This window comes from Calliphora vicina, chromosome 3 (genome assembly GCF_958450345.1).
Source record: "Calliphora vicina chromosome 3, idCalVici1.1, whole genome shotgun sequence".
In the NCBI taxonomy this organism is placed as follows: Eukaryota; Metazoa; Arthropoda; class Insecta; order Diptera; family Calliphoridae; genus Calliphora; species Calliphora vicina.
The window spans coordinates 29,863,197-29,885,611 of record NC_088782.1 but is presented as its reverse complement, the minus strand read 5'-3'; the positions used below and the strand labels follow the sequence as shown (position 1 = coordinate 29,885,611).

At 31.4% G+C, this 22,415-nt stretch overlaps 1 protein-coding gene across 1 annotated transcript in view; it reads left to right on the top strand.

Annotated features, from left to right (window-relative positions):
• Dnah3 (dynein heavy chain 3, axonemal) overlaps positions 1-22,415 on the top strand; it is a 219,818-nt gene that overhangs the window by 160,919 nt on the left and 36,484 nt on the right. The window contains exons 49-52 of the mRNA XM_065504697.1: positions 1,717-1,927; positions 2,180-2,314; positions 13,123-13,295; positions 20,851-21,018. Of these exons, the coding sequence (XP_065360769.1) occupies positions 1,717-1,927; positions 2,180-2,314; positions 13,123-13,295; positions 20,851-21,018 (687 nt within the window). The remainder of the gene's footprint in view (positions 1-1,716; positions 1,928-2,179; positions 2,315-13,122; positions 13,296-20,850; positions 21,019-22,415) is intronic.

Below are 22,415 nucleotides of genomic sequence, written 5' to 3'. Positions count from 1 at the left end.
GTTACTGTGACTATAATATAGTTAAAAAACTTGTAACAATATTCAAATGGTTACAGTAACCATGTGAAAACAAAAACAACACTCGTATGTGTGATTATTTTGTGTAATTTTTTTTGTTTGAGTTTTTTTCTAGTTTCCGCTCTATCAAAAAACTTGCTCATTCAACAACAAAATACATGTGTTAATGTATTTTGTTATTGTATCAGACATATGATTTGTTGTATTTCTGTTTGACAAAACGGAGTGACCCATTGTAGCTCCAACTTACTATAGCCTTATATACATCGTTGCAATGGACTTTGAAATATCTATCATTAGATATCCATATTGTATATTAATGACTTAGACAAAAATAGGCCAAAAATCGAGGTTGTCCTGGATTTTTCCTTATATCTCAGCCATTTGTGGGCCGATTTTCTGATATATTTATGTAACTATCATGTTTGTAAGTTATTTAGGGGCTCCGGAAAGTTGATTTCAACATACAGACGGACAGATGGCTATACGGACACCACTGTCTATAACGAACCAGAATATATATACTTTGTAGGGTCGCAAATGAAAAGTATAGCAAATTACAAACGTGGTAAATAGTGGCCTAAACGATAACTTATATTTTCAAGGAAACATTTATATTTCATATGAAAATTAAGCAAAGCATATGTGTTAATTCATTAAACAGTTTTAGAGCAAGTAATATTTTCTAGCTTAAGTTGCCGTTTTTCATATTTAGAAACATACAATTCATTTCTAAAAGTATTAAAAGATTTCTATCATCTCATATTTAAATTTCCCCTAAAACCAGCACCCATTAATAACAGTTAAAAGCCTAAAACCTAAGCAAAACATCCATAAGCCATCACTTTGCAATGCAGTCACAACAGGATTCCTTAGAAATAATACAAATTCAATTTGTTAACATAGAATCATGTCCAACAACCATCTCCATATGAAAGCTTTTATGACAATCTCATATTCCGAAAAAAAAATTTAAAAAAAAAGTATGTATATTTTTTACGTTCGCGTATATTGCCAATTAGTTGAATCAAAACAATAGGCAGGAACTGTTGCTCTAGTAGATGTTTTAGCTGTTTTCTGGTAAAAGTGTACGAGTATAAAATCTTTAGCATAGAGCTAAACTCACACACATGGTACACTGTTGTTTTAGGTGTGTGTTATCTTTTGTTTCTAAACTAACATTGATCTGATTTTTTTTTTTTTTTTTTTGAGAAAGGAGTCGTTTTAGTTTTTATGTTTTCGTTTGTTATTGGATATCATGCTCACCACGACTATTGGCGAGCAGGTTTTAATCCAGCCAACTTTTGTGTTGTCAATCAAATTGAAATTAATTACTGTCACGTATTCGGTTGCTTGCTGGAAACGGAAGGAAGTTGCCATCATTTAGGTCGAAAGTTATGTGCGCTTTATGAGCAAAATCAAAAAACTTTGGAGAATAGTTGACACTGAATTCTGATGGCTTGTATTTCGTTTTTGTGTCATATAATAACCTAATACCTTTAATATCATTTTAAAGTTAAAAAAATTAAAATGTAATTAGAAACTTATAATAAGGACGCCGAAGCAAACCAATGTTCGGTCTAAAATTTTAAATGAGCGAAAAAGTACCTTTTATTCTGTGGCTCCTCATTTGACATGATATAATTACAGTTTGTCCTGCCAAATCGTTAATTTGAATTATTATTTTTTTCCATGCAGTATCGTGTTAATATTTTAGAGGAATGGAATGAAGTTTGCCGACAACATAAAATACCCTGTTCCGAGAAATTCTCATTAGCCAATACTCTGGGAAATCCGATGCAAATACGTGCTTGGTCTTTAGCAGGTTTACCGGCTGATAACTTTTCTGTGGAAAACGCCATCATCGTAGCTAATTCCAGTCGTTACTCTCTGCTAATAGATCCACAAGGTAAGTAAGCCTCAGTATATTTTATAACCCTTATTATCAATACAAAAAATTTAACTAAAGTTAAAACTAACTATAGGTCTTTATTTGTTCAATATTAAAAACTATGGTTAGTGCTAACTAAGGGTTATGACATTATTGTTAATGTACCAACTTGTATAACTAACCTTGATTCCATTTATTTTTCTCAAACAATGGGGCACTTGAATATAATAATAAAACACATAAATAAATAATATTTATAAAAAAAACAAGTACAAGCCAACAAGTGGATTAAAAATATGGAAAAGAAAAATGACCTTAAAGTTATAAAGCAAAGTGATGCCAATTATATGCAAATACTTGAATTGGCAATTACGTATGGTAATCCAGTATTGATTGAAAATGTTGGTAAGTCTCTCTAAGTAGATACATATTTAAGTATTTTTATGAGTATTTGTTTATCTCTTTGTAAATAGAAATGAATATAATACAAAAAAAATCAATATAAATTGCTTAATTTTAGTTATATTTATATGAATTGCTACGAATAGAAAGAGATATCTGGTTTATTTGTTTATTTACTTAATGATAATTATGTAAAGATGTTAAATGGATGGTAATATTTGTTTATGCCCTAAAAAAAAATATAGTTTCAAATAGAAATTCAAAAATATTTGTTTGTATATTCTCTTCCTCATTGCATATACAAGTGTTATTATGATTATTCTTATTCTTATTATTATTATTGTTGGAAATATTTTTTTTGTTTTGGTGTTGTTGTTTCCTAACAGCTAATTCCCATTAAAAGTAATGTTTGTTTTGGGTACTTTTTTTTATTTGTTTCCTCCCACAAAAAAAAATCCTAAAACAAAATTTCTTGAGGACCATTATATTGTATCTGTTTTTCATTTAATATCTCTCTCAGTTTGTTTTTAACCCTTGAGGGAACAGACACACTTTATCGATTTTTTGTTGACCACGTTAAACGAGATTAAATGCCAGTAAAAGCTGAATTAACAACCGGTTATAGATGTCCATATATTGTTTGTTGCTTGAAATAATAAAGATCAAAGTTCAGAAAAATAATTTTACATTCAGTTGCTAATGTTATGAGGCTAACAGTCAGGGAGTATAGTATTATGGGGCATTGACCATGATTTGGAATATCATTTCCAACAGGGAAGAACCAGGTTGATTGACATCATTATAAAAATCTATTTTCTCTGAATTGAATCATTCGATCCATAACCAGAGAGTCGAAAAGAAAATTAGTCGAATTTGAATGCTTAACTAATTGTATTTCGGAAACGTTTTCTTTCGTATCGTATTACACTACAACTGTCCTGTTGACAAAGTATAAAGATACATACGCACTGTTGTTCCAAATCAAAATCTATGTGGACAAAATTATAAAAATCGGTATCTTCAGAATTTGGAAAAACGAAGTTTTTTCGAAAGCTGACAATCTCGTCTCCTCCAATGCAAATGTGTTTTTCAATTGGACATTTCGTTTTCTCGACAGAATAACCAGAAGTTCAAAAAATATTGAATCATATTTTCGTTTAAATTACATACATATATCTCAATTGTTTTGCCATATAGAAATTCATACTTCAACACGTAGATAAACATTGATATAGGCTTTTATTAAATGTATATCTTATATTTATGGGCCTCTCCATTTTCCTGTTATAGTCCTTTAAACTTGGGTCTCAAATATACTGATATTTTTTTTCTAAAAATATATAGCTTGCGAAAAAAAAAGAACGTCGAAGCCCGCCCAATGCATATATACATCATTTAAAGAAACTTCTTGGGAATGTCTATGTAAAAAAAATTTTGCCGCCAGAACCCGCTGAAATACTTTTTTTTCAAATTTTTATGGAATGAAATTTTTAGAAATATTTTTTTTTATTATTAATTTTTATATATCTAGACCCTATTGTAACTTGAAATATAGTAAATACAGATCTTTTTAAACATTTAGTTTCAGAAACATATGAAAACGTATTTTTTAATTTGTTTTTATTAATGATTTTTATATATCTTTAACCTACTGTAACTTGAAAAAAAGTTTATATTGATCTTTTAAACATTTTTTTTTGGAATCAGAGACACCAATTCTATATAAAAAGAGCGCCAATTAATTTTGTCCACCTAGATTTTGATTTGGAACCACAGTGATACGGCCTAAAATACTTTACGTAAGAGTTAACTTGACATTAATTTCCAATCAATATTATCAAAAATATTATCATGATAAATGCATAAATTTGATGATGTTCGATAGAATCTGAAATCAGCATTCATTTAGAACTTTGATTCCGATAATATTTGAAAATGTTTGCCCTATATCATTACGAGACACACCTATTTTCTTACAAGGACATTTCAACTATGTGATATTCAAGTATGATATTCACGTGTCCTCTATTAATATCCCAACAGAAACTATTGATGGTTTCGATATATCAAGTTAGAAAATGCTTTTGTGGGATCTATGAACGAAGTATGTCGGATCATCTTGCGAGTTCAACTGATTCAGATATGATGTGCGATCGAACTTCCGGAATCATATACACCAGAAGAAAGCAGAAAATCATTGAAGCTTGGATTTGGTAAATTCTCTGATGAGTTCAGTGATGATGAAAGGACAATCTTACAAAAATATATTAGACCCTCAATCATTCACAGCATTAGACAAATAGATAATATTGAGTCTTTTAGGTTATATTATGTAAGTTGTTTGTATTCAATATCGAAAGTATGGCATCATATAAAGAATGTTGAAATCATCAATAAAAGAGATCGTATTAATTACAAATACATAAAAAGGATTCAGAAAATCATTAAAGCTTGAACTCGCTGATGAGTTCAGATTATGATTGATCCAGATTGATGATATTACAAGGTTAGATGCCCTCCATCATTCACAGCATCCAGGCAAATATGACATTAGGTTAGGTTAGGTTCCATGGGTAGCCACTCTTCAAGCAGCTCACTTGGGTCCATTCAAAACTGATCCCGTTGTGATACCCAAGGGGTAAACATCTTGGTATTAATTATACGTCCGTTGTTTCCAGGCTAAACCAGCCAGATTCTCTGATGAAAGAGTAGATTCGTCTAAGACTCATCCCTGATAGCTCATCTAAGCATGAAAGGAATGGTAATCCAAGGATGCGTTCCCTCAGGTTTATCAGAGCCGGGCATTGGCAGAATAGGTGTGACACCGTCTCATCTTCTTCTTCATTGTGGCAGCTTCTACAGTAGTCATTATACCGTAGACCCAATCTCCTAGCATGTGTCCCAATTATACAGTGTCCCGTAATGAAGGATACAATTAGCCTTATTTGCTCACGACGAAAGTCCATAAGTAGATTCGTCCTGCTGGCATCATATACGGGCCAAGTAGACCTCGTTATGACATTAGTAAACACGATATTCGTTTGTAGATTAAGCGACAATACTGAATCTTATGCACACATCTAGCAGATGTGGTTGAATTACTTATATTCAATACCGAACGTCTGTCCTCATAAGGACAGAGTCTTTGAACGAGTGAGTACAAGTAATGAATGGTAATACATAACATTTGCAAAAATAGAAGATCGGATTAGTATTAACTGCTAAGAGATCATTCAAGGCAACTAAAAAAGTGAGGCATCCAAATAGAGAGGAACACCAGAAACCAGCATAAAGTTCCTGGAAGAAACACAATATATTATCGTATCGTATTTTACGGCCAATCAGCCTTAAGCCTATATATATTTCGGCTCACAAGGCTCAAAATAATACAAGTAATGAAAATACTTCTATGTCATGGAATACCAAATAATGTAATCAGGCATTGGCAGAAGAAAAGATTTTAAGGGAAAAACTTCAGCAATCCTATTAGTATCCACTTCAATCCTATTAGTCTCCATATCAATATGTTAAGAATTGATATCGCAAATTTTCGGAGCCTCCAGGAATTTTAGAATGAGACAGGCTGCTACGTTATCAAGGTACACGAATAGACAGGCAGCAGCTATCCAGGATGAAACCAATTCCTCATCATTTGCGTCATGACATCGTTTAAATATTGATACTGAGCAATTTCTGCTAATCAGACTCAAAAAATGTTCGATGATTTACAACAATAAAGTGGAATACCGACGAAATGATCGATCTCACCAGTTCATGACTGACCGAACTCGCCAATCTGGATGTCGAATAGACACCAGAGAGGTATTAATAAGCACGTTTACCGTCAGTACAAATTCGGATATTCAACCCCATTCTGAAAAGCCGACCTACTTAAATCGCAGACTTGGAGCCGTTTGTATAGATTACATACGTGTCCCTAGAGAAACGTGACCAGCAAAAAACAATATAGAGAAACATCTGTCTATAAAGGGTAAGGGTGCCAATGTTAATGTTTTAAAAATTTTTTTAAAAATCACTAAAGCTGGGTTTCCGCATACACCGTAATCGGCGACGATAACGAAAACTGAAACTTGAAAACGTTGGTGTTCGTCACCGTCTCGTTTCTGAATTGATTTCGTTTCAGTTGGGTGCGTTGCGGCATAAAACAAACGAAATTATTTTTTAATTTTGGATGTCGCATATTAAATAGAATTTCATTATTTTTGATTTTTGAATCTATTATTTTTTCCTCTTCCATAAAGAAAATTTATTTTTTTATTCATTTTGATTTTCTTTAAATTTGAAATAAAAAAAATAGCAACTTTTTTGTTTATGTGTTGAGAAGCCAATGGGGTTGGAAAAGTTGCACGATGTCGCAAATCCTGCGATTGTAGGGGATTTTTCATTTTTTGCTTTTGAATTGTTGTCAGTTGTCAAATATTATTATTAAAAGTAGCAAGTCACCTGAACACTGTGGTTCCAAATCAAAATCTAGATGGACAAAATTATTTGGCGATCTTTTTATATAGAATTAGTATCTCCGATTCCAAAAAAAAAATCTTTAAAAGATCAATATATGTGCTGTTTTTCTATAGCGAACGAGTACTATGAGTGGAAATTTAACATGTGTTTTGTTATTGTAACAAAAACAAAATACATGTAAAACGTCAACTCAAAGCACTTGTTCGCTATAGAAAAACAGCACAATAAACTTTTTTTCAAGTTACAGTAGGGTCTAGATATACATATAAAAAACATTAATAAAAAATTAAAAAAAAATACGTTTTCATGTCTTTCTGAAACTAAAATTTTAAAAAGATCTGTATTTACTATATTTTAAGTTACAGTAGGCTCTATATATATAAAAATCAATAATAAATAAAGAAATATTTCTAAAAATTCCATTCAGTAAAAATTCAAAAAAAAAGTATTTCGGCGGTTGCTGGCGGCTACAATTTTTTTACAAAGACATTCCCCAGAAGTTTCTTTAAATGATATATATATGCATTGGACGGGCTTCGACGGTCTTTTTTTGGCAAGCTATATGACATTCTTAGAAAAAAAAAAAAAAAATCAGTATATTTGAGAACCAAGTTTAAAGGTCTATAACAGGGAAATGGAGACACCCATAAATATAAGATATACATTCAATAAAAGCCTATATCAATGTTTATCTATGTTTTGAAGTATGAATTTCTATATGTTAAAACCATTGAGATATATCTAATTTAGTAAAGCAGTAAAATTTAAAAAAAAAAATTAACGAAAATATGATTAAAAATTTGTTGAACTTCTGGCGCTGCTGTCGAGAAAACGAAATGTCCAATTGAAAAGCCCATTTGTATTGGAGGAGAGCAGATTGTCAGCTTCCGAAAAAACTTAAAAATTCTGAACGTACCGATTTTCATAATTTTGTCCACCTAGATTTTGATTTGGAACCACAGTGCTGAAAGGGATTTCGAAGCAATTTTAAAAGAAAATATAAATAAAATTCCTGGGATTAATCCTCAATGTAAAAATGCTCTAATAACAAATGTTTAGCCAATTTGCTAAAACATTTTCCTTCAATTATCTAGAAAATATTTCACTTAAATCTCCTCCTACAATATTTTTAAGTACATTGTAGCCAAGAAGGATTAAAATCCATTAGACCAAATGAACTTAGAAAAAAAACAATCCAACAAAACCATAGCAAAAAGCGGGTTAATACTTGTTGGTTGTATATTTCAATACTTTTGAAATGTTTGTTACAAGTATCGTTACTAAATTGTGAAGATGAATGGATGATGAGCGTGATTATGTTTATTTTTATATAATTTTTTTTTTTCGTTTTTATCAAAATGTTGTTTTTTTCAAAACAACGTTTATGTATTCGCCTTCTTTGCGTTTAATGATGAGTTCAAGTGTTTTGGATTTATTTTGTCTATGAGGGTACTTGAAAATTTTTTAAATGTCCATGGCACGTTCAGTCAGTCATTCGCTGAATTCGTTGAATTGTCCATCTAGTTATTGATGTGGTGGTCTGTTTGTTTGTACGGCTGGTTGCCTATATGTCTGTATTTTGGACGTTTATCCGTCTGTCTTAAGAGTTTTTTCTTCTATGGCCATTTATTGTCTAGCTGAATTAATATTTCGTTTCCAATGATTCTTTATTTTCAATGGTTGTTTGTTGTTGTTGCTGCTGCTATTCTTAGTTTATATATTTCTTTTTCATGGTTTAATGAATGATTTCAGCCATTTACAAACAAATAACTTTCAAAGATTAATGACATAATGAAATGAACCATAAATGATGCGAGTACAAGTTTAAATGAACATACAAACAGACACACATAACAGCGTCATACTGATTTCTACTGATGAAAGATAAAATTTAATGATAAAATGCTTATTACCCTGACATTAGGCAATATTTTCCTTAGAAAGTTTATATGATTTGAATTTTCTCTGTTTGTGTTCCTTCTTCTTATTCTCATTATTTCTCTGTCACTTTTGCAAGTAATTAGCAAATATCATGTGTAAATGCTGTTTGAATGTATTGAAGTAATTGAAATGGATCATTAAATTGCTTGAGAATATTTGGATTTGTTTATGTTGTACTTCAAAAGTCATAAAATTTATTTTAATGCAGTGTTTTGTAAAGTTGAAGAAACTTTTAAGTGTTATAGGCTTCTAGAGATTTGTAAAAACTTCTAACTTCTATTATTAACATAGTTTGTTGTTACATGATAGTGATAATTGTTGTAATGTATCATTTAAAATAATAAAATTTTCAAGTTAAATGGTGCACAAGGTATTTTGATAATTATTCGGGAGTCCCATAAATTAAAACTCCAAAAATTTTACATAATTTTGGAAGAACTCAAAGAAAACCATTTAATTCAAGTATCTTGAAAAATTCACTTCTTTAATGGAGTATTGAAAACGAATAAGTGATCAATTGAATCGTTTATTTCAAAAACCATTCTAGCAACACGTTATTGATTTTGAGTAAATCTTCCTGGCAAACTAAAAATTACTATTTCAAATTTGATATTTCTTAATATTCAATCAAGTAGGGCTTTATAGCTTATAAATATTTTTTTTTTTGCATTAAATGATGCATTTACCTTTACAAAAAAGTATTATATTCGAGAAAGCAAAAGCTTTATATGAAAAAGTTGAAACGCTAAATCAAATTTGCGAACACTTTAGAGAAAAGAAGCTATTTTATACCCTTCACCTTCGTATACCTGAAGGGTATATATAAGTTTGTCATTCCGTTTGTAATTTTTACAATATAATTTTCCGACCATATAAAGTATATATTCAGGAACCTTATAGAAAGCGGAGTAATCAATTTTCTGAAGATCCAAGATATCCTCAGGATCCATGTCTTCAATAATTCTGTCAGACATGCTTTCGAGAAGTTTTCTATTTAAAATCAGCAAAATCGGTCCACAAATGGCTGAGTTATGAGGAAAAAAACCAGGACAACCTCGATTTTTGACCTATATATGGATTACTAAGTCATTAATATAGACAATATGGATATCTAATGATAGATATTTCAAAGACCTTTGCAATGACGTATATAAGACCATAGTTAGTTGGACTATGGGTCAAAATCGGAAAAAAATATTTTTAAATTTAAAAAAAAAAAATTTAATTTAATAAAAAAAAAATTTTAAATAACAATTCGAAAAAAAAATTTTGTTTACCTAAAAACATTTTAAATTTGTATATTCGGCACAGCCGAATATAGCTCTCATACTTGTTTTTATTGAAATAGTTGAACAGTTTAAAATGTATTTATATCATGGGTCAGCAGGCCCCATGATATAAATACAGAAGGTATTAAGTATTTTATTTCTATTTCGACTTAAGTTCTACCAGAATTCGGCAAGATAGGCAATCACCAGATCATACAAATACATAATCCTGATACACACAAAAGTCATTCATGGTGATCTTAGATCTAGTGATCTTGTGCAGCAGTTTGCATGTTTATCCATTGATATCTCTGCAGAATCTATAGATGTTGTTCTGATGTTATGCATCTTTAGACATAAAGACTAAATATTATTTGGCAGCCTTAAATATTTCATAACTGGTGGACGCTGATATAAGTGATCTCAGTGAAACAATGTAATTCACCAATGACCGAACAAACATTGCGATCAAAGTATTTTCAATCAGTTGTGCGATCATAAAGACATCTGAGTTGATAATGTGATATCTGCGAGTGCCTTGCAGGTACAAAGTGTTTCCGTTCTTGTAGAACACAGAACATCAGGACGAATGCGAGGATCATTGAAGGAGATATTTAGAGTTATGAGTTGTGTATCCTTCTTAAGAGTTTCCAGAGTGATTGGTTCATTCGTATAAATGCATAACATCTAAAATCCTCTGAGGAGGCCAAGTGATATCGTAAGATCTTCTCAGCCACTAAAGTTCATCAAAAATGTGTATTTAAGAGCTTCCAGAATCCTTGGCTTGTTTATATTAATCCGTAATTTCAAAAAAAAAAAAACAAAGCAAAAATTCTACTGAGGTATAGTCTGACGATAGTGTCGGCCACTCTATCGGCGACATTTGATCGTGAACCACTTCATAATTTGCGTTGCGCGCAAAAAATATTCATTGTTCATAGTTCTATATCTCCCACTAGATATGATAATCTTATTAAAAGTTAAATGCGATCACCGAAACTAGACAATATGCAACAAATTCACACAGAGTGTGTCTTGTTAGCACTACATCTCCTACACTCCAAAATTTTCAATTAGCTCCAATAAAATATTGTTCATCATCGTTCTGTATCATCCACTAGCCCTCTAAACTATGCCTATGTCCTCTAAACTATACCATAATCTCATGATAGATTTCAACTGAAAATCGTCCACAACATCGCTGAGGTGGAGTTCCAACTGTCTGCAGGTAGTATCTATTGGCCAATTTACAAATTTCAAGTTCCACCAAAATCTATGACGAATTATTCCCTAAACTATAGCCAAGAGTATTCCGCGTTTTTTAAGTAGTATAACGTTGAAAATGTGCCTCGTCGCTCATGATATAATTTCTACTGAAAATAGTCCACAACATCGCTGAGGTGCAGTTTCGACAGCATGTAGGTAGTTTAAATTGGATACGTATTTGTATTTGGCAATTTTATGCAACGTCATCTGGTTGGCAGTTATGGCTCTTACGAGAGATCTTCAGCCAATATATTGGTACAGGAGTAGTAGGAAATTTCAGCCAAATTTCAAGTTCCACCAAAATCAATTACGAATTATTTCGTTTTTTAAGCAGTTGCATTACTTGCGGACTTGTATTCTGTTATTACTGTTTACCTAATAACAAATATTAATGATATCGAATATAGATTGTTCCCGATATTATGAAAAAACTAGGCGAAGGTATGGTGAAGATTTAATTTCCAAATGCGTATGATGCAATAAGTATAACAGATAAATAGCACACACCACTATGTTTTCTAAAGCCATAATCAAGGGCTTCAAAAAATATATTAGAAGCATTGATCTTAGGCAAACCTTAAAAACTTCACAAGCGTTCAAAAATTGTCCATGTCTGAGGTGCCCTAATTTAATACTCCACAGAGCCGCTTCTGAGGGGTCTTTGAGGTTCGTCTTCAAAAATTAAACTGAATACTCCTTTGTGAAATTTCATTCCAATCGGATCAGCCAGTTAGAAATGGCAGATTTATTTTGAAAATAAATTGCTTCCGATTCGTTAGTGATTTCCGGAAGTGTTCCTTATATAGGAGCTATGACCAATTATGGACAGATCGTTTAGAAATTAGTTCACATGATTTATTTCTATATGACTCTTATTTTTGTTGAATTTTATTTGGATACCAACATTTTAAGAGAATTATGCGTTGGGAGTTACGACCAATAATAAACCCATCGATCGGGATCGTCACAAAATTATTTCGCACGATTCATGTCTACAAAAAACTTATTTGAGTTGAATTTTGTTATGGATACCAACATTGTTAAGAGATTTATGCACGTTAAAGTGATTTTCGGAATTGGGCCTTATATGGGAGCTATGAGCAATTATGAACCGATCGTCATCAAATTAGATCGTGCGATTTATGTTTATATAAAACTTATTTTTGTTGAATTATATGTGGACACCAACAATTTTAAGGGATTTATCCTGCTTAAAGATATTTTCGAAGTGGTCAATTATTAAATGATTTAAAAAATATGTAAATTTGATTTCTTTTTACATAAAACATATTTGTGAAAAATTTTGCGTGGATACCTATACAAGTCAGACATTAATGACAAAAAATTCCTATTCCGGGAGGAAATTTATATGAGACCTAGGTGATATAATGGACCGATTTCAGTCAGTTTCAACAGGATTCGTCCTTGGAACGATAGAAAGTTAGACTAAGTTCATCGGTGTACTTTAATGTGGGTGTAGGACTAATATTTTTTGGGTGTTAAACAGCAGCACAAAGTTGTTGGGTACAAATAGATCTTCTTCCAAATTAAATTATTTCAAATAATTCGAATGTTCTTTAGCAAAGACCACAAATATATTTTGTTGAATAAATTAAAAATAAACAAATTTGTAAATTTAATGTTTGAAGGTTCTATCCACTAGAAATCTTCTAATAAGCTTACTCCCAGAGAACTAACTACCACAATTTTCTATTCATATGAATTTCAATTGAAATTTTTAAGCAATTTATATACATATTTATAATTTCTTTGTAATTCCATCATCTTAATGCTTTTTCTCTTTCATTCTTCTATTCCAATCAAATTTACATAAAATTTATTTTTACACTGCAGGTGAATGCTTGGATTCAAATTTAACGCCAATTTTAGAGAAGAATGTAATTAAGCATAAAGGTGGCTACTTTATCAAGAGCGGAGATCAAATGATTGAATATAATAGTAATTTTCGCTTATACATTACGACATGTCTAAGGAATCCTCATTATCCTCCAGAAATTATGGTTATGGTAAGTAATGCTTACAACACCAACATACAGCCGTAGTAATAGCAAAACCAATATATTTGCATATTTACACACACAACCAAACATAAAAATAGACAGCAACCAACTTGATTTTTCTTTCCTTTCCTCTCACGCACCATGACATCTACTTAAAATAAAATTACTGAAACTGAAACTAAAAACTGCCAACTGCTTTTAGAGGAAAGTAGAGAATGAGTTGGGTTAGAATTAGGTTTGGCGATGACGCTGGTGATGATGATGATGATGACGTTGTTTTTCGTGATGCTGGTGGTGATGGCGAAATGAATGTAACCATCAAATGAATTTCAAATGAAATGATATCAATTCAATGATTGTAATAAAACGTATAAAACAGTTTGCACGGTTTGCAAAGTGAATACAAAAAAAAAGTACCTCATAAAAAAAACCCAGAATGGGATACTAAAAAAACTTAACATTTACATACATTTTGTAGCAGATGAAAGAAAGTACAGATTTTTTGCTTCTAACTCTACTCTGTTTCTGCTTTTCTCTAGCCTCATCTTATTTTATTTAACCATTCTGTGTATAGCTTAGTGTTTGGGTGAATCTGTATGTTTTTGCAAATATGCAAATTTTGTTTTAGAATAAAAAAAAAATTAAATGAAAACAAAACCATTATTCTTTAGCTATTCGTATACATACGTATTGTTAGAAAGAAAAAAACTAAACAGAGGAATGAATGTTTATATTTATTTTAAAAATATCTCAAAAGGGGTTTCACTAAAGAGCTGTAATAGCTTTAAGCCGTTTGATATTTAGTATAACTTCCCGACAATTATTGGTGTGAGGGCTGCAGACTGCTGATTTCATTTGCAGTCCTTAATCGGAAATAAAATTATCCCCTTAAAAAAACTAAAATGTTTCTTTTAACATGAAAAAAATTCTTCTAAATCGAGCAAAAATCGAGCCAAATGCGAATATCCTTGAATACGATCACATAAGGAGTGAGATCGAACAACAAAACTCAACTTAGTCCTACAAAAAGTTGGACAAACAATCAAAGGTCTGCCGTCTAACTGTTTCCAATCTTATTAAATAGTATCGGGAGAACTTGTCCGTTGATAGAAAACCTGATTCAGGTAGAAGGAATGGTCCACATGATGTTTCTAAAGCCAATAAATAGAAAGCTTTTTCAAAAGAGCTTCCAACACATCCGGTAGGAAAGCAGTCCGGTTAGTTCAGTACTCGGACTATTTGGTATGAAAAGTTGAACCCAATACAGTTTTAAAAACCTACATGGCTCAAAAAGTTCCTGACAGGAACTCTGCTAAAAACTTAGAGGCCAAAGACAGAGCACAGAAATTGAAGTTAAATTTTATAAAAAAAACAAGTAAGAAAGTATGGTCGGTCAAGCCCGACCATATAATACCCTACACTAAGTAAAAGAGCAAACAATTTTTCTTTTAAAATTTCATTAATTTATATTTTTGAATGATTTTCGGAAGTGGGCCTTATATGGGGCTATGACCAATTATGGACCGATCACCATGAAATTAGGTCGTGTGATTTATGTCTATATTAAAGTTTACTATGTTAAATTTTGTGAGTATACCAAAATTTTTAAGCGATTTATGCACGTTAAAGTGATTTTCGGAAGCGGGTCTATATGGGAGCTATGACTAATTATGGACCGATCGTAACAAAATTTAGTGACATGAATTTTGTGTATATAAAACTTATTTGGAGCGGAATTTGTGGAGATACATTTATAAATTAAACATTTATGACCGATAAAGTCCAATTTCGGGAGGACATTTGTATGGGGGCTAGGTGAAATAATGGACCGATTTCAGCTAGTTTCAATAGGCTTGGTCTTTGAGCCGAAAAAATAATATGTATCAAATTTCATCGAAATATCTTCAAAATTGCGACCTGTACTCTGCGCACAAGGTTTATATGGACAGCCAGCCAGCCAGCCGACCAGACGGACAGAAAGTGATTCTAAGTCGATCGGTATACTTTAATGTGGGTGTTAGACTAATATTTTTGTGCGTTACAAACATCTGCACAAACGCATAATACCCTCCCCACTATGGTGGTGTAGGGTATAATTATACCTGCTGCATAATGGATGACTAAACGTATGTTCTTGAAAATTTTTCGCAGCTTCCGGGTCCATATTTTTATGCTGCTATGCTAAAGGGAATATTGTATAAATGTTTAGAACCCAAAAGAAGAAAATGATCCCAAAAAGTTCTTCGTATGGCAAGCAAGATGCAGTTGCGGCAAAAGAAGCCAAACATTTGTTACAAACGTATCTACAAATACCGAAATTTCATACAGGAAAGTTTACAAAAGAGGATGCTTTATAAGACTTCTTAATGTGTCCACATATTTTTGGACTGATATGGCATCCTGTTAGACCCCTTTCACACTAGGCAATTTAGTTGCGCAAGTCTCTTTAAAAAAAAAAACAAAACGAACACAAACTGCGAAGCATTTTGCTTGTCTGAAGATACACCCAGGGTCTCTGACTGGAATCGAACCCGCAACCCTCAGATTAATAGTCCAGCACACTATCGACTGATCTATCGGGGCACACTTGTGTTTGTAGATGCCAGAGGTAATGTCGGGTTAAGGAGAACAAAATTTAGCATGTTGTTTTGTTGTTGGGCAAGAGAAATTGCCTAATGTGGGGTCTTACTATGGTAAGCAAGGTCTTGAGTGGTAAAATAACAATAATGTGGTATTTGTACCAAGAGAGGCAAATCCACCAAACTATCTGAAGCTAAGGCTAGTGGAGAGATATTGGGATCATGTTAAAAGAGAATTGAATTGACTTTAAATGTGACCTGGAAACGCCAAAGCCATTTAAACGACCTAATCAGGTCATGGGAATGTATATCTTTGCCTCTGTTGAATATTAAATTATGGCTTATAAAACAATTTGTTAAAGACCTTAACAAAAATGTTAATTCTTTCATTTTCCTATCAAAATAGTTTCCGAAACAGAGTATGGAAAATTAGGTTGATAAACATTTTTTGAGAAATAATGAGCTAATGAGCCACTTTCATATGCTTGGATGTAACATTAGCATCAAATTACACTTTCTTTACAACAGCTATCTGACTTCAACTTCAGCACGGATGTTTTATAAAAAAAAAGTTTTTGTTCAACTTAACAACTTAATAAAATAAAATTAACTTTAAACATATTTGATCGATTCACAAGGTATCCTATCATGTCATATTGTCCTAATGTTCTAATATTTCACAATTGGGGTATTCACACGGTCTACTATTTGGTCATAATATCGTAATATATGTTGATAGTTTAATAAAATGTTTGTTATCTTTCAAACCAAAAAGTTCTAATCTAATAAGACTATTTGAACTATTTTAATTGTTTTGTCATAATATAATACTTTTTTTGTTTAAAACACAACAACAACTATTATAATATATTAGGACATTATGACAATATGACTAATATCAGACCGTGTGAATACCCCAAATATTATGAAAATGTTGTTATTGCATTTAAAGCAAAAACTGTCCTAAAATAATACTGCTATGTGCAGTAGGGTGGCACTTAATAAACGAAAGTTGGATTTTGGCCATTCTCACCCCCCAGTTTGGTGAACATTAGTAAAAAAATCATCCTGAAAAAATTTTAGGTAAATCGGTTGGGGTTAAGACGTGCCGCAAGCCCTCTGAAGTTTTGAGATGCATTTACAAGGGGAAAAAATTAATTTTTTTCAGTTTTTGTAAAAATTTTGCCATTAAAAAATTACTTTTGTAATTCAATTTAAAAGAATCGAAATGTGTACGTAATTGTCGTTCTAATGAGACATAAAAAACAGAAATCGGTTAAAAAATTTTAAAGTTATTAAAAATTCGCCAGGCCATTAACGTGTCTCAGGCCACTAGCACAGAATATACAGAAGTGTCAAATTTGACGTTTAAAAAACGCCAAATCAGATGTTAGGGCAGTTCTCATAAAAAGAGATAGCAATATATTTTGTACTACAATATCAGTGATGTGTTAAAGCAAAACGCTATATACAACACGAATTTGGTAGACAAAGAAATGTGAACAAAACAAACAAATAAATTTGAAAGACAATTTTTTCGTAGTCTGTGGCACAAAATTTTTTAAAATGGAAAATTATAAAAATGTGTGTATTGTTTACGTGTAAATTTAAATGAAACAAAATTCTTTGTTGTTTTTTACATTTGCAAAATAAAACTCCACATGTACAATGGCAATTAAAAGTGAAATATTACAAAAATAAATGATTGCATCAAACTAAATCATAAAGAAATTGAATTATTGCGGCAGAAAATTAAGACTAAAACAAAATGAAAAGGGCAGTTACTAAAAATGAAACAAATATAGAACTATATTATTTTCTGTCTCGTGACGCCTCTGTATACTTTGTGCCACTAGAACAAGAAATGTTGGAACAAAATTAACATATTTTGAGAAATATTAAAATAAAAGCTCATTTTTACTTAAAATAAAATTTCAAAATTTAAATCGCAGGTACGGAAAAACTATAAGAGATATTTTCATAATTTTTTCACATTTTTATTCCCTATTATACTCTTAATAAATCCCAATGAGATGATCAAAAAATTCTGAAATTTGTTTAACAAAATTTTTAAAAATTTTAAAATGGAGTTTTGAAACTGCCGTTAAAAAAATTAAATTTTTTTGTTCATACCTAAGAATAGGTTAACGGTATCCTACGAAGACAAAAACTCATATACAAGTAAATATGGACATATTTTAAGTAAAAATATGCTTTTATTTTAATATTTCTCAAAATATGTTAATTTTGTTCCTACATTTCATGTTCTAGTGGCCTGAGACACGTTAATGGCCTGGCGAATTTTTAATAACTTTAACATTTTTTGACCGATTTCTGTTTTTTATGTCTCATTAGAACGACAATTACGTACACATTTCGATTCTTTTAAATTAAATTACAAAAGTAATTTGTTAATGGCAAAATTTTTACAAAAACTGAAAAAAATGCATTTTTTCCCCTTGTAAATGCATCTCAAATCTTCAGAGGGCTTGCGGCACGTCTTAACCCCAACCGATTTACCTAAAATTTTTTCAGGATGATTTTTTTGCTAATGTTCACCAAACTGGAGGGTGAGAATGGCCAAAATCCAACTTTCGTTTATGAAGGGCCACCCTAATGTGCAGGTGTCTACTATATGCTATGTTTATAGTAGCGACCTGCGCCGAATGCCTAAGAGTCGGTTAAGCCGAGCCGCCGAGTCATGAAATATTAGAATATTATGACAATATGACATGAATCGAACAATTGGCTTTTATTGCCATATTTTCCATACTAATGTTGATACAGAAATTTTGATCACAGATTTAAAATCTGCATTAATAACACTATCCAACAAATTGAGACTTTTTGATTGGAACAGATGTGATTAGAAATTCTGAAAGGGAATGTTGAGTAGATACTTTTTGTGGAATAAACTTATAGTCCAACTGGTCTAAATTTTGATTTACAGTGTGTCAAAGTTTTATTTTTTTAACTGAAAAAAATGTTGTAAGTTAATGTCTGAGAGAATTCTTATTGTCAGAGTTATATTGTGGAATTTTATTGGGATCATTTTTGTGGAAGATCTTAACCCTCTATCCCTTCTCTTTAGGCGTTATTTGGCCCTTTTTTCGAGAAAAACTAAAAAAGTCTTTTCAAAAATTTGGGGGTCACTAAAGATACAAATGTTGTAACTAGAGCGCTATACGCTTAATTAGAAAAATTACAAGCCATCTCGAGTCTGATATTTAAAAAAAAAATCGCCAAAAATCCAAGTGTGATTGGAATGATTATTTAAAATATAAATAGATTATTTAAAATATAAATTCAGACCAGCTCGCAGTGCGGCCAAAAGTCGAAAAATGTACAAAATAATCCACAAATTTGTATCTGGGGATTTTTGAGGTCGCTGATTACGAATCCGTTATCAGAATTAGCAAATTCAAAATGGCCGACCTAATATGGCGTCAATTCATACGAAAAAAAATTAAATGAATTTGCTAATTGATTAAAAGTTTTTGTTTTGATATTATTGAGGTATATAATTGAAAATTTATTAAAAATTAACAAATTTAAATGGTGAAATGCAATATGGCGATGTTAGAGTGCACCTTAGTTCACGTTTTCGAGAGTTTACTGTATATTTATATATATATAAATGTGGTGTTGTATTTTATGTTATTTCATTTACATTAAAGCTTACCACCTTACAAGCAAAAAAAATGCGCCGTAAACACTCTAGTAAGTAATTTTGCAAGGCGCTTATCAAAAAAAATACATTTTTTGCCGAACGTATGGTAACTTGCAAATACTTGCAGCTAAATTTTATTTTATTTGTTAAATAATTCTTTGACTTATTACCTACAATAGCTTAGAGAGCAGGAAAAAGCAGGAAAAAAATGTCACTCAATCACATCAATTTTGTTTAACAAATTAAAAATAAAAAATAGTCCTTACATATCACTTTCTAACAATTTACATTCAGATCTTTATTTTGCGTATACTTATCTTCAACTGTAGAATCCATATTGTTTCGTTTAATTTGCTTGATTACAAAAACTATGACACGTGTTTAACGGAAACTCCTACTAGTCGATCTTTCCTACGGTAGTGTGCCATTCGTGTGAAACCTCATTCATACTGAAATTATGAAGGGCATTTGAGGCAAGGGACCTTACTATGATAATTGTTTATCTCCTAGAGCATTTCTTTAACCAACCCAATGACAAAAACCCCCAACTAAAAACTTGTTTTTTCGACTTTTGGCCGGACAAAGGTGCCTTTGGCCGCACTGTGCAGCTGGACTATAAGTTTATTCTACAAAGATGATCTACTCAACATGCCCTTTCAGAATTATAGGGTCGCTATTCTATCACATAAACCAATCATCATAAACGCTGTTGTGCAGTGTATTCATTTCAATTGAGAATGCAATCAATTGTATATCATTTATGTCCTATAATATATTGCCTATCTAGTTGTCATCTATAATAGAAGTCATTGAAAACTATGTTATTTTGCATTTGAAGTCACTATCAAGTATTTTCTGTGAAATATAAAACAATTTTGAATACAAAATCATACATTTTACATCTACCTATAACATTACCCTTTTAACCATTTTCCACTTTACTTTATGTGACCACATTTCATATCAAATTGTAATAAGTTTCTTTTTTTTTAAATGTTGTGTTGATGTTAGCATTTCTTTGGTTTTTTTGGTTTATATTCGTAATGTTAAAACAAAACTGAATACAAAATTTGTTTTGTTAAATATCTCCCCCCCATCTATACAACTCAACATAATACATTTACATACCAACATACATATTTAACCAACTAACTATATTATACAATTTTCTTATTCTAAAATATAAAAATTTTATTTACATACCCCTTACACACTCAGTGATTTTATATCTTTCCATTTTCATGCTTTGTCTATTTTCAATATTTCAAAATATTTTGCTCCCCCTGCCCACATGGCTCCATGCTGAATACAGGTAACCGTAATAAATTTTATGATTACGGAACAAGGTTTACGTGAACAACTGTTGGCTACTGTTGTGGCTCATGAACGTCCCGATCTGCAGGAGAAAAAGGAACAATTGATTATTGAGTCGGCAAAAAATCGCGATGCTTTGTATACAATCGAATCAAAAATATTGGAGGTAAGCACGTTTTATTGTAACACTATGTCGGGAGTATGTGTACTTAGTAGTTAGTACAAAACTAGTATGTGAGTAAGTAAGTGTGTATATGGAATTGATTCTATTTTTTATTTAAGCTTTTACAATTGTTTTTTTAGTATTTCATTGTGTGTTCTTTTATATATATTTTATAAGTTCATTTCAAATTCAATTATTGTTTTCTGTAGTGTACTTTGGTGTAAAAATATTGTTACATGTATGCAAGTAGTGCTGAGTGTTAGAGGGAAGTATTAGAAGTTTTTAGCAATTAAAATTTAACGAGAATTGCTAATGGTCAAGCAGATATCCTTAATTATTTTGCCAGGGTTCAATCTTAACTCTTTTACTTAATGAGTTTAATATTAAAGAAAACCAATCTACTCATATTATTAAGGCTTTCACTTGCTATAGTATATTTATCACACCCTCCTCGTAAATGCTTGTTTGATTTTTATATTCATTATGTATGGTATTCGCTTGTTTTAGTATTTGGTTTTTAGTACTTCTAGTTTTTGTACCCTCCACAATCACTCGTGGTGAATGAGGGTTTATATAAATATGTCGTTACATAAGTAACACCTATAAATATTCACATAAACGGTACATGACCGAAATATACAATGTTTAAAAAAGCTTTGAATTTATTAATTTCTCTTTTGTAATGTAAAGAGAAGATAATTGGTTACTTTATATATCCTAGGTAATCTAGCTTAGAGTCAATTGTCAGTTTAATGTCCCAAATAAGTCTAAAGTCAAAGGTACCACAACGCTCAGCTCTTCCTCCTATTCTATTCCTTATTCTATCTAAGTCAAACTTCCAACCCTATCTATCCTTTATGTCAACAGCAAAACTACTTTACGCACGTCAACAGCAACATACCTGGGTATGTTCATACGTTTTGCTAATGTCTAACTCGTTTTGTTGGAATATCTGTATTATTATACCCTTCACCTTCGTGAGAAGGATCCGTTTGTAATTTCTACATTTTTCATTTCCGACCCTATAAAGTATATATATTCTGGATCCTTATAGATAGTGGAGTCGATTAAGCCATGTCCGTCTGTCCGTCTGTCTGTCTATCTGTGTGTTGAAATCAATTTTCTGAAGACCCCAGATATCTTCGGGATCCAAATATTCAATAATTCTGTCAGACATGCTTTCGAGAAGTTTGCTATTTAAAATCAGCAAAATCGGTCCATAAATAACGGAGATATGAGCAAAAAACCGGGACAACCTCGATTTTTTACCTATTTTTGATCTATATATGGATTACTAAATCATTAATATAGACAATATGGATATCTAATGATAGATATTTCAAAGTCCATTGCAACGATGTAGATAAGGCTATAGTAAGTTGGACCTACAATGGGTCAAA